Here is a 12,964-nt window from a genome sequence, read left to right on the forward strand (position 1 = left end):
CACTTTTTAGGAGCTGACTCTCATAGCGGGCCCCGTTCGCAAGATTTTCGACCAGAACCTGCGTCACGTGACTAGGCTTGAGGACATTGTGGACGGCGCCAAGTACCTCTGCACTTCAGGTTTGTCAACAAACACCCCTTCTCTCACTTTCTCTAAAACTTATTTAGGTGAACCTCCTGCCCCTGCCGAGAAGTTGGAGAAGTTCCTGAGCGAGTGGGTCATACAGAAGATGTTTTAACTAAACATGGACGTGCATCACAATATATTTTCTTCTCCGTGCTCGGTACATAAATTACACCAGTTACTCCAGCACTTCCTCCTTCAGCTCCACGACCTCCTCGTGCACCTCCTCACTCACTTCCCATTCCATTGGGTTGTGGAATATCTCCCATGCCGTCTTGAACTTCAAATAGTTGTCCTACAAATATTATTGTCAATCGCATACGAGTGCTGTTTTTACAGCTATTCGTTTACAGTAAGGAGCATGGTATCAGAATAAGTAGCTACGGAAATTATACTAGTGGCCAGTAACCACAACATTCACGGCAACTGGCCACAGTAACAAACAGCAACACTATCCACAGTAAGCGATAGCATCTAATTCAAGCACTACTATCTACCAATATAACAAATCATCCCATGAATTCTCACCTGTGACGTGTACCACTGCATCAGTGCCGAGTACTTCTGCTTAAAGGCGTCCAGGTTCTGCTGTCTCTTCTGGAGATATGAGTTCCTGTAGTCTGTTCTTTCCTTCTCGTCGATGATGTCGTACTTTTTCGTGTACTCCTTGAGGTTCTTCCTTATCTTTTCTATTTCCTTTCTGGTCACAAGCGGCGTTGGGTGTGGTCTGAAGTCACAGCTGTAGAAGTTTTCCTTCTTTTCCTTGTGCAGCAGTCTCCCCTGGAACGTCCACAGACAGTAGCCTGATTCCGCAGCGTACCTATATATGTATATATACACATACATATAATTATACATATTTGAGTATATGTTAGCGTACATATAATTACACGTATTCATGTAATACTTATACATAGATATTTGAGTATATGTTTGCGTATATGTTTGAATTGATGTTTGCATACATATTTACATACATAATTGCGTACATATTTGCGTACATGTTTGAATTGATGTTTGCATACATATTTACATACATAATTGCGTACATATTTGCATAGATATTTGCGTACATATTTAGATACATATTTCCACATATGTACACTTTTATTTATGTACATTCTTATATAAATAAACCTATATATTCACGTAGACGGTTACCTGAATGTGTCCGATGTGGTCGCACTGTGCTGAGGCATTGGCACATTTACACATGTCGCTAGGTATCTTCCGCAGCTGCTCCACCTTATTGTGTTCATCATAAAGTGTTCATCCTTGTGCAACACCTATTACGTTAAGATTAGTGCTACGTTTAGGCATATCTAATCTACAATTCTTCCAAATCTTATAACTAATTACTGTAACACTTACGTCCACCTTGTCGTAATCGTTCAACGTGCAGAATAATAGCGTTCCCTCTGCTCCTAGACCTCCCAGTACAAAGTAATTTCCCGCCGGAGACCATTGCATATGGTTAAGTTGCGACGTAATGTCAAATGTGCTTGTCCACTATAAGCATTCATTATATTTGCAGTGTAAATATCTCATATTAGTCTAGTTTATAGCAATGGTAACTATCATGGTAACAATCGGTTGTCCATATCATAACCGCCAACTAATTACCCCGAAACACCATGTTACCATTTTATTATATTGGTATCGGATTTACCACTTACCACTGTGTCTCTGTTCGATCCTACGTCTAACACTTTGTAAAATCTTATTGAGTGAGTTCTGCTTTCCTCATCCTTTACAATCAATGCGAATCGTTTACCTATAAATGTTCATTAATATCCGTGCTAGCTACTAATTGCTAATACTACAATACTTCTACTAGTAATTGTCAATATTACTGCCACTAATTGCAATACTACAATACATCTAGTAGTAATTGACAATATTACTACAATATTAGTACTACTACCGACACTGTTACCACAAAATACCAATACTGCTACTAATAAAGTAAACTTACTTCCACCTTCTTCCCAGTGCAGCTGCTTCACCGTGGCATCTTCTATTTGTATTGTGTCGACTGGAATGTTCCTCTCCCTCAGACGGAATATTTCCAACTGATTGAACTGCTTCCTCCCCTTCTTTCCGGTCTTTTTTGATATTGTGGTCTGCGCATCTCAATTAACTCACGTATATCAATATATAAATATACCATCTATTTTACTCTATTCTCTCGGATTTTCCATAAACTTACCCTTAGACATAAACAATCTCCCTTCGAATGCCAATGCATTGCCACTTCACACACGTTGTATACGTTTCTTGAACTCAGCTCACGCCTCGACGGTATCTCAATTAAAATCAGCCTTGCTACAATAAATTATAATTCATGCTTACACACTCTACGTAACATTGCTAACTGCTATCCTAGCCGCCAACGTAGTTATAATATTGCAAAGTACATAAATAATTATGTTCTGTAGCGTATTTAGGCAATGTCTCCATTTCCTATGCACTACAGTATTTTTATAGCAGAATCAATTGTAGTATTAGGCGAATACCACACTCAACATCTGCAACTCAAACGTGCCTAGTTACACTCAACAGTAACTTTGCGACGCTCATTTAACGCAGTCGTCCAATTCTAAATAACTCGTTACCTGGCGCGTCCATCGAGCCCGGTATTACCACCGAGAGGATGTCGTCCTGCGGAGACCAGTCGAACTTCTCTGCTGCGTACTTCAGCGGCGCCGGCTTCCCGTCCGGGCCCTCAATCAGCCTCATTTCCGGCAACTTATACACCAACACCTCGCTTCCCTCCGAGTACTTGTTCAGCATCGCTATGTACTTGCCGTTGTGGTTCCAGAGCAGGTGCGGGAAGTCTCCTCCCTTGGGGGACTTCAGCGGCGTCGGGAAGCTTCGCAGCAGCTCCCCTGTCACCACGCGCCATATGCATATCGACCTGTCGTGCCTGTCCTCGCCCTTCATTCCGTCCCAGGTCAGCAGGTACTCCTCGCAGGGCGAGAACTGGATGAACTTGACGTTTTTGTGCTCAAATCTTATCTTCGGCTCGAACTCGTTTCCTCCGTAGAGCACTATTCCCATCCACTTGTACACTGCCAGGTACGAGCCGTTGGGACTCCATTCCACCTTCTGGTCCGCCCAGACTCTTCTTCCCTGTGCTCTTTCTCTCGCTCCGTCGTATGCTAGTCTAGGCTCCCTCTCGAGCGCGTCGAACCAGAATACTTCCGTTCTATCTCCGTGCCTTACTACGTACTGGTCTCTCATTCGGTCCCCTTTCATCCACCAATCTCTCACTCCATCTCTCGTGAACCCAAACGACTTCAGCGTCGGTATACACTTGTTATCATCGCTCACTATCATATCGTAGTTGTCCAACATAATTGCCTTGAACGCGTGCGATGAGTCTAGCTTAAACTTGTTGATAAACTTCTGTGCCATGTTTGCTTCGAACGGCGTTCCGAATGTGAAGAAGGCCAGGCCTTTGGTGTGATTGTTCATGTCCGTTGGAATCTCGAGGACAAATGGCGTTTGTATTTCACAACCTAAATGTGTATTTGTCCCTAATTAGCCGGTGTTTAGGCACATATTGTGTGTGTCACTCTCCTATTATTTATCTACTTATCCGCAATAAGCTGCGCTTACCTTTTTTCTCGAGCTCCTTGCTTATTGTCTTCCTTACTACGTCCTTGAGTCTTTCGTACTTCTCGGGGCCGACCACTGGGAGTCCAAGCACTAAAGTTTTCGTTAAACGCTGTTGACGTACCTATCAAGGTTCTCGGGAAACTTGTGTCCAGCGTCACTGGAGGGTCGTTTTCATAAAACCTCTCCAGCTGTGAATTATCGAATTCTTCGTCATCATCTGAAAGAAAGTCCATCAAGCCCATTTCAAGCTCATCTAAAACAGTTGAGTTAGGAGGAATCTCAAAATACCAGGAGTGAGATCGGACGGATAAACTATGACCATTTTAATAAAACAATACTTGACCAGATTCTTTCAAGTTTATTAAAATAAATGCTACCAATTGATTAGGTGTTAATTTTTGGTTGATCATAAAATACACATAAGTCAAAGAGCGAATAATACAAATAAGAGAATACTTTAAGTTCAGCAAAATATTTCTTAATCCTAATTGTCCGTTTAAATACGATAAATAATGGATATTTGTGCAAGATTCCACATAGGTGGGGAGACAATGATTGAACCAAAACAGCAAATTAATCATACACAAAATGTAACAAAGTTTTGAAATTTTAAGTATCCGAAGTTGTTTTATGAGTATTTTGTTTATAATTACATATTTGAGCTTCTCTACATTTGATTTATCTTAAATTTATATGTGTCCAAGTTTATTATAAGTTTCCTCCAGATTTCACATATGTTTATGAATATACATATTTATATTTGATATATTGAAATGTTTGAATATTCATATTAAATAATTACATACTCCATTTCTTCACACAACCCTAATTGTCAGTATATGTGTTTGTCACTAATTTACTTTTCATTTACTTGTTTAATATTTTATTTTATTTCCTTTTATAAATGTACACTATTATATAAGAGCCTTTCTACAATATAAACTTAAAATTTAATGTAAATCAGGATTCTGCAGTCTTAGCACATCTTAACATGCCAGCCATATCTAGGCTTTTACCGTCTATATCACAGCCCGCGTTACTAAATTCGTTAAAGGTGAGTATTTTCTCTCCAATTTAAACATATTTAGAAGCTATCCAAGTATAAATTATCCCTATGGGTCACAGCGACGGGTGCGAGTGGCTTCCTCATGATCTCGCCGGCCATTTCAGCGAGTCTTCTATCAACTTGCGGGGGCATATTCTTGTGTAGCGCAGCAGCGAACACATTTAACCAGATAATTGAAAGAGATAAGGACGCGTTGATGGTACGCACCATGGACAGGTACGGAATGGAGCCAATACACAAGTTGCAGGCCACTTCCCAGTAAAATCATGACACATCACCAGGCAAGCGTGATAGGAGCAGGTTTCACAGTTTTTGGGGGACTAATGCTGTATGTGAGCGGAGGCGTATATCCGATGAGCCTAGCACTGATGAACATAGCGCTTTATACACTGGTCTACACGCCTCTGAAGAGTATGTTTACGCTATAAAGACGATCCATAGTTACTCAGTAAAGCACATAACCTTACCAAAACGATAAACTGTTAAGTAGATACTGATATCTGTTGAGTGTGTTACACAAATGTATTCCGTTTAGAGAAAACGCAGTGGAACACGCACGTGGGATCAGTTGTTGGATGCATTCCTCCTCTGATAGGGTGCTTGTCGGCAGGGGTAACTCTATTTAGGTTTAACACACGTGTAGAGTACACTGTTGCTGCCACAGCCGTGGCTCCTCTTCGGACTAATGTACGTGTGGCAAATACCGCATTTCTACACACTTTCATGGCTATATCGCAACGACTACAACAAGGCCGGGTTCAAAGTATACGGAATAGACGACGCGTCAGGAAAGAAAACAGCGACAGCGTCAATGAAGTGGATTACGCTTCTGTCGGCTTTTCCCCTGGTATTTTTAATTCGCCTATTTTGTTCATGTATCACCTTTAGTTTTACAGCTTGAGTGGGTTAATACCGCCCGAGTTGTTATTTGCAACTGTGTTTCCAAACATAGTTATAACCCATAAGGCAATGAACTTCTATAAGGATCCTAACACTAAAACTGCCAGCAGCCTCTTTGTCAATTCACTGTGGTAAGTTTACACCAACACATCCATGCACGTGCTCATCAACATCTTCGTAGGCAAATTCTCGTTTTAATGGGCCTAACATCGTACTATTTGTGTAATTTAAGGCCCGTTGAAGACTTTAACTCTAAACCATCCTTAGAAAAGCCAGATGAATAACATATTACAAATAAATTTATGAGTCAGCTACTATCTATAGGTCCACCTGCACGTGTATATTTGTAACTAAGTGCACATACGATCGCATATGAACACTGTAGCCACGTACGTGTGTATGAACATGTCGTTACATGTATATATGTACACAGGCACACATGAATACAGTGCAGTGTATATATGAAACCATGAGTACAATAAAGTTGATACATGTAAAATGGATAAGGTAAATACAGGGAACTGTGAATACAATAAATACAGGGAACTGTGAATACAATGGAGAGGATACATGTTTATAAACATAGCTATGGGTAAATGTGAAAATTTTCAACAAATTAAAAGAAGGGCCTAAACGGGCTCACTTCTTCTTTCCTGCTGTGCACTTGGCCTTGGCCTTGCCACGCACCTTCTTCCTCCTGTTCTTCAGCTCCTTCTTGGCGCGCCTACCGAGTTTAGGCTTAGCCTCCTCAAGGCCGAGCCTGATGAGACGGTAGTTGTGTTCATACCGCTTGAGGGAAGCCAAATTGTCGTAGATGAGTCCGAAGCCAGTGCTCCTGCCACCACCGAAAAGAGTCTTCAGGCCGAAGAGAACTACAGTCTTGGAGTCCTTTACCTTGAACTGCTTAGCAAGCTTCTCCTTCAACTCTGCCTTGGAAACGTTGCTCCTGCCTGGGTGTAAAACTTCAAGTGAAAATTGCTTCCTGTTCAAAACAGGGTTTGATAAGAACTTTTTAACTCTAACACTAATCTGATCTGCCGATGACATCTTGTTAGTTTAGATAAAAGAAATCGTAAATAAATATCCTGTTATAAGAGATTGTATAGAGCATCAGAAAGGAAAGAAAATCTGAAGAATCGAATTAATGTTGGAAAAGTATAAAGTGAATAAAACGGAATCGCTAAGGGCAAACTACTGGGGTTAAATAAGAGAGAATGGCCACACTCACAGTTTGGAATGCGAGCACGGTAGTTATGCCGAGGAAGATGCATAAACATCAGGATTCCAAATATGATGCTAATTTAGCGTGAATATTTGTAACTAGCTGCTGTGATAAACTAACCTTAGAATATGAGTATAAGATGATCAGAGCGCGCGTGTAAATACGTAATTGAGTTTGTGCCGATATCTGGGTTAAAGGTAGTGAAAGGAGTTTGGATTCCATAAATGGGGTGGAGTTTGCCACTTAATCACTCGGTGGATCTGAACCCACTAGCGAGCTTACACCTGCCATTTACAGTGCTGGATATTAATTTTCCCGTTAAACTCGTTTTACCGAGTCGCCTTAAGTTTGTGTTCTGACTCCTTTCACTCCTGGTATCACCAATGTGTCTATTATTCCTCGCCCATTCTCCCTATTTTTGCCGTATATTTATTTGAATACTTGGCATTTAAGCTAAAAATTGATATTGGTCCCCGACATACAAACACATCTTGCGTTCAACCCGTACGAACCATGTATTTTAAAACATTAGTCTCTAGTTAGTTATGTTCCTGTCCGCCTGCGTCGGCTTTACCTTCGAGGCTGGGTGCTGGCTGAGTTCCTGTGGAACTGCGTTGTCCGTTGAGACCAGCAGCTGCTTCAGGTCGTAGAAGAGGGCCGTGTCGGCCTCCGTGACGAACGAGATCGACAGTCCCTTGAGTCCCGCGCGTCCAGTGCGTCCTAAACGTCATGACTATACATGTGTTTCATACCTATTCTGTGAGTGTACGACTGAATGTCCTTCGGCATGTCGTAGTTGATCACTGCCTTCACGCCCTCGACGTCCAGTCCGCGGCCCGCCACGTCCGTCGCCACCAGGATGTCGTATTGGCCTGACTTAAACTTGTTGAGCGCGTCTTCTCTCGACTCCTGGTTCTTTCCGCCGTGCAGCGACACCGCTCTGCAGGAACATTGTTTTGTGTTGTACGTTTTACTAATGCTAATGGTGGTACTAGTAGGTATCAACAGTAACTCTAAATAGCAGCACTAGCTCCAATGAATAACACTGTGAACAGCAGCCCCAATAACCAATAGGGTGGTACCTGTATCCTATCTTTGATATATTTTTTGCGATCACGTCCGTCACCTTCTTCAGGTTAACGAAGACTATTATCGGCGGTTCCAGGTGCTCCAGCACCTCCTCCAACTTCTGCCTCTTCTTCGACTCTGCTACGAACTCCAGCTTCTGCGTGATTGAGCTCTTGCCCGCTCCCACGTCTCCGATGGATATGAAGCAGGGCGCCCTCAGGTACTTCTTCGTCAGCTTCTCGACTGCTGCCGGCATTGTTGCTGAGAACATCTGCGTTATTCTGTATCTTCTATGGCCCGCCTTCGTGCTCAGCTCCTACCAATTTCATTATCCTCCACTACCTCTTAGCCCTACCTGCTCCAGCGCCTTCGACTCGTCGTCGTCCTTCAGGTTCGTGGTCGGTATGCAGTCCAGTATCTCGTTGACCACGTCTTCGAAGCCCATGTCGATCATTCTGTCCGCTTCGTCCAGCACCACGTAATTGCACTGCGACAGGACTGTGTACGCTCTATCCAAACAGTCCTTTATGCGTCCAGGAGTCCCAATTATAATTTCACATCTACATTATGGCCTTGTGTTAACCTTTTACTTACCCTTTCCTCAGTTCAAACGCCTGTGCTTCTGCGCTTCTCCCTCCTACCACCGCCACTGATCTACAGGTGCAGTACGTTGAGAATTTGTTCGTTTCGTCGTATATTTGAAGTGCCAACTCCCTATAAAGCCCATATTATAGCCCAAATTACCTCGATGGCGCCATCACTAGTGCGTAGGGCCCATCCATCGACGTCTCATCATCCAGTGGCGGCAACATCTTCACGTAGGTTAGCATTGGCAATACAAAAGCTGCCGTTTTTCCTGACCTGAAGTAAACAATTATATGGTTAGTTGTTATCTTATCTTCTATTCAATCCATACCAATCTATCAAATCTATCCATACCAATCTATCAAATCTATCCATACCAATCTATCAAATCTATCCATACCAATCTATCAAATCTATCCATACCAATCTATCAAATCTATCCATACCAATCTATCTATTCTATCTATGCCAATACATCAGTGGTAAATATCTACTATAACAAGTTCCAATTTCTTACCCTGTTACTGCTATTCCTATCAAGTCTCTCATTTCCAAGGCTATTGGAATTGCTTGCATCTGAATCGGTGTTGGCTTCGTGTACCCGGCCTAAATTCATCATTTAACTACGTTTCCGTACCTTTTTAATCGATTCCAACAGCTCCCATGGCAGGGGAGACTCTGCCCACGTCCTAATTGGCGGTGGCACTCGTCCTCCCTTTATATATATATCAAAGTCCTCTCTGAATATTCTCCAGTCGCGATCCGTCATTTCACTGCGTTTCTTCTGAGTCCAATGCGTGTTTGCCAATTCAGCCTCCTACATTGTTTGTTAACGCTGTGTTGATTCTGAAACGTACTTGTAAATCTCTTGCTTTTCTTGCCGTTGCGTCCAGCTGCTGCCTACTCATCGACTCTGACCACTCTGGGTTCTCTGCTCTTCTTTTCGACAGCTCATCGTAGAAGTTGTTTCTTTTCCTCTGTTCTCTAACGTCGAACCCTATTCCAACCTATTTGTATCCAAATTTTACCTGCTCTGAATCCTCTACCGAATAGCAGTTGTGGCTCCGGCCTATTCTGGTATATTGGATTATTATCAAATTTTGTCGTATCTTCCGAGTCATCCCACTCGAAGTTAAATATCGTTTTAAATTTTTCTGAAGGCTTCTGCACCTTTTTCTTTTGCCTGTTCATTCCCAGGTAGTGATGCCTAATTTGCTCCAACTCCTTTTCTATCAGCTTATCTCTGACTTCCTTTTCCGGCAACTTAAGCAAGTTTAAAACTGCGAGGTCACTGTTTACTGGCTTCACGTCCTTTTCTGACTCTTTAGTGTCTCTTTCATTTCTTCGTTCCTTTTCTTCATTTCTACGCTCTACTTCTTTTATTTTCTGCCTCTCTCTTCTTTCCATCTCCCTTTCTCGCTCCTATTACTCAATTATTGGCATTTCAAACTCACCGATCTCTCTGAAAGTTCTCTTCTCCTTCTTTTTAGGTTTTCCTCATTCTTTAGTGCCTCCAATTGCTCTCTTTTCCTTGCCTCCTCTAGGTTCCTATTTCTCTGTGCCTTCGAAATATATGTTACCTAAACACATTTTATTTTAAATCTTCCGCTTATTTTACCTTCAGAGGCCCGTTGGCCTCAGACTTCTTAGAAATGAGTTGTTCGACTGATAACATTCGGGAGGTTCCGTCATTGAGAAGAGATTCGTTGCCTTTTGAAGCGACTTTGGATGGATACAGTTTACTTTCTGGAATTATTTCTGGCGATGTTGTATTTCCAAATCTCACAACATTCGAAGTTGACTTTTTTTCTTCCATATTTGTAAAAATAAACTTTTAAATCAAGGAATCAAACATATATTGAATAAAAATTTTAATGACAATAAAATCCCAAATAATGAAACTGATGAGCAAATATTCAAAAAATAAACATGTTTATATGAAGAATTCGTGTATTAGAACGATATACTAGAAATTTACACTAATTGATGTGTCAACCATCACCCCAAGCATCCCTAGGTATTTTTATTATATATATTTAGATAATTGATTTTTTATTTATAATTTGAATAATACATTATTTTATGTAGTTTTACATTCAATATCGAGTACACATGGTATTTTAATTTTCATAATTTTAGACAATGGAGTTCTTCGTCCAAAGTTGAAGAGAATACAAGTTACAGACACAAAAATGGATTTAGACGAGTCTGTAGAAGTTTGGGATGGGTTTTACAAGTCACAGTTGCTACGCGTGGTCATGCAACTTCTGAAAGATATGGGATATCGGTGAGTTTCTGCCTTATTTATTTAGCTCCGCTAATATTTGCACGGAATATTACCATTTCCTCAAACACATCCTAAATTGCCTTTAGGAAAACATTTGAAGTGCTTCAGGAAGAATCTAGCTGCTGCTACCAAAGTTCGGAGACGAACCAGCTCGAGAACTTCATCCTTTCCGGAAAGCTCCACGAAGCTAAGTCGGTGTTATGCAGACTAAAGTTGGACGAGAATATCTCTAACGCTTGCAAATTCTTGGTATCGCAACAGATATTTCTGGAATCACTGTACCATAATAACCTGGAGGAGGCTCTGAAAGTACTACGAGGTGTGTAGCAGAACAGTAAATGTGATGTAGAACACATGGCACACGAGGCCTTTGACGACGACTCCAGAGATAGAGTCCACCACTGCTCAGCAATACTGCTGTGCCCGTCGAAGAAGGTGCTTGAAAGGGAGTTAAACTGGACGTTTGAGGTAATTTATTGGATAAGTGAACACGTTTTAGAACTCGCGGGAAAACCTGTGGGAGCACATCCAGTGCCTGGTCTCGCCAACCCTGACAATACCCCCGAACAGACTGATGGTAAGAGCGCGACTTAATTCAAATATTTCAGACGCTGCTGCGGCAGGCCGTGGAGCTGCAGGAGCTGCACTGCCTGAACCACTACGACAACGGAGGAGAGCGAGTGGTGTACCCGCTGCTTTACGACCACAAGTGCACGAGTTCGAAGCTGCCTGCGCGGCTGATGGTGCGCCTGGAGAAGCACACGGACGAGATTTGGGACGTCTCAGTGTCGCCGAACGGCGAGTTCTTCGCGACGGCGAGCAAGGACGAAAGCGTGATCCTCTGGTCGGCGAATCCGCCCTTCGAGCTGCTGCACCGCTGGAAGGTGCACCGCAACGTGGTCAGCTGCGTCTCCTGGAGCTCCGACAGCAAGCTGCTGGCCTCCTGTGGCAACGACGGCCTCATCGTCATCTGGAGCCCCTACTGCGAAGACTACCTGCAGAAGATCGAGCCGCACACGGCGGTGGCGACCTCAATCGGCTGGATCCCGAACACGTGGAAGTTCATCACGGCGGGCATGGACAAGCAGATGATCCTGCACGAGGTGGTATTCAACGCCGAGGCCGCCCTGAGTCCGCTGAGCTCTGACCTGGACCTGCTCAGCCCTCAGAACTCGGCGCCGGACGCGAGCTTCCTGGGCTCGGAGCTGTCGCCGGCGGCCGCGGAACTCCCGAAGAGCCAGCTGACGCTCCCGAAGGCCGAGCTGAACGGCACGTCGAAGCGGGAGGAGAAGGTGCGCCTCTCGAAGTACCGCGTCAACTCGATCTGCAAGTGGAGCTTCGAGAGTCGAATCCGCACGCTCGCGGTCAACATGGACGGCACGCTCGCCGTCTTCGCGACGGTCGACCGGGTGCTGCGCGTCTGGAACCTCGCCACCGGCAGGGAGAGCGTGCCCATCCCCGAGTCTGCGGCCATCACGACCGTGACCTGCAGCAGGATCTACAACCAGGTGCTCGTGAGCGTCGCCGGCCAGAGGCCCGTGATGCGCCTGTGGGACATCAACGAGCGCCGGATAGTGCAGACTTACCGCGGCCACCGCGAGGACCGCTACGTCCTGAGGGCGACCCTGGGCGGCCCCAAGGAGTCCTTCGTGGTCTCCGGCAGCGAGGACGCGCAGATATACATTTGGAACAAGATTTTCGGCTCACTGCTCGCCGTGATCCCCGCGCACTCTTCCACCGTGAACGCCGTCGCCTGGGCCCACGACCGCCTCTTCAGCGTTTCCGACGACCAGACGATAGCGATTTGGGAGCCGCACTCTGCGGATCCGCAAGCGTCCGATCACCAGCACTGACCAAGCACACTAACTCATACTCACACAGTTCCTTTTGTACACAGTAATTAAAACTTACACACTGCCACCAGTACGTATTAACTAAACACATACTCCAATCATGAATACATTTACTAGAAATTCTTACGGGTGTTTGGACAAAAGCCATTAAATAGAATAAAGTAAAATTACCCTTGGGGAATATGGTAACAAATTGTACAAAGCTTAGGGACGGCGGCGGAGCGACAGGCTCCGCTTGT

The 12,964-nt window shown here is 43.8% G+C and overlaps 6 protein-coding genes across 6 annotated transcripts; 2 read left to right on the top strand and 4 right to left on the bottom strand.

Moving 5' to 3' along the window:
- Positions 1-301: 301 nt before the first annotated feature.
- Positions 302-3,986, bottom strand: TOT_040000632 (eukaryotic translation initiation factor; the record flags this gene model as incomplete). The annotated part of the gene is made up of 10 exons (XM_009694269.1): positions 302-418; positions 652-943; positions 1,285-1,409; positions 1,495-1,632; positions 1,800-1,897; positions 2,099-2,246; positions 2,333-2,448; positions 2,739-3,644; positions 3,745-3,834; positions 3,866-3,986. The coding sequence occupies 10 exons, from the start codon at positions 3,984-3,986 to the stop codon at positions 302-304; spliced, it is 2,151 nt and encodes a 716-aa protein (XP_009692564.1).
- Positions 3,987-4,735: 749 nt separating this feature from the next.
- On the top strand, positions 4,736-5,994 carry TOT_040000633 (prenyltransferase; the record flags this gene model as incomplete). The annotated part of the gene is made up of 7 exons (XM_009694270.1): positions 4,736-4,798; positions 4,833-5,026; positions 5,058-5,221; positions 5,346-5,422; positions 5,454-5,657; positions 5,699-5,841; positions 5,892-5,994. 7 exons carry the CDS (start codon positions 4,736-4,738, stop codon positions 5,992-5,994), a joined length of 948 nt encoding a protein of 315 aa, XP_009692565.1.
- A 355-nt stretch (positions 5,995-6,349) lies between these two features.
- Positions 6,350-6,757, bottom strand: TOT_040000634 (40S ribosomal protein S24; the record flags this gene model as incomplete). Its single annotated transcript, XM_009694271.1, has 1 exon — positions 6,350-6,757. The coding sequence occupies one exon, from the start codon at positions 6,755-6,757 to the stop codon at positions 6,350-6,352; it is 408 nt and encodes a 135-aa protein (XP_009692566.1).
- A 422-nt stretch (positions 6,758-7,179) lies between these two features.
- Positions 7,180-7,380, bottom strand: TOT_040000635 (hypothetical protein; the record flags this gene model as incomplete). The annotated part of the gene is made up of 2 exons (XM_009694272.1): positions 7,180-7,340; positions 7,374-7,380. The coding sequence occupies 2 exons, from the start codon at positions 7,378-7,380 to the stop codon at positions 7,180-7,182; spliced, it is 168 nt and encodes a 55-aa protein (XP_009692567.1).
- Positions 7,381-7,467: 87 nt separating this feature from the next.
- On the bottom strand, positions 7,468-10,401 carry TOT_040000636 (DEAD-box family helicase; the record flags this gene model as incomplete). Its single annotated transcript, XM_009694273.1, has 12 exons — positions 7,468-7,652; positions 7,685-7,945; positions 8,001-8,316; positions 8,356-8,560; positions 8,595-8,714; positions 8,745-8,861; positions 9,103-9,191; positions 9,223-9,402; positions 9,443-9,582; positions 9,614-10,007; positions 10,040-10,165; positions 10,204-10,401. 12 exons carry the CDS (start codon positions 10,399-10,401, stop codon positions 7,468-7,470), a joined length of 2,331 nt encoding a protein of 776 aa, XP_009692568.1.
- A 58-nt stretch (positions 10,402-10,459) lies between these two features.
- On the top strand, positions 10,460-12,725 carry TOT_040000637 (uncharacterized protein; the record flags this gene model as incomplete). Its single annotated transcript, XM_009694274.1, has 6 exons — positions 10,460-10,535; positions 10,725-10,872; positions 10,959-11,191; positions 11,222-11,340; positions 11,372-11,449; positions 11,481-12,725. 6 exons carry the CDS (start codon positions 10,460-10,462, stop codon positions 12,723-12,725), a joined length of 1,899 nt encoding a protein of 632 aa, XP_009692569.1.
- Positions 12,726-12,964: the final 239 nt, after the last annotated feature.

This window comes from Theileria orientalis, chromosome 4 (genome assembly GCF_000740895.1).
Source record: "Theileria orientalis strain Shintoku DNA, chromosome 4, complete genome".
Classification (NCBI taxonomy): domain Eukaryota; phylum Apicomplexa; class Aconoidasida; order Piroplasmida; family Theileriidae; genus Theileria; species Theileria orientalis.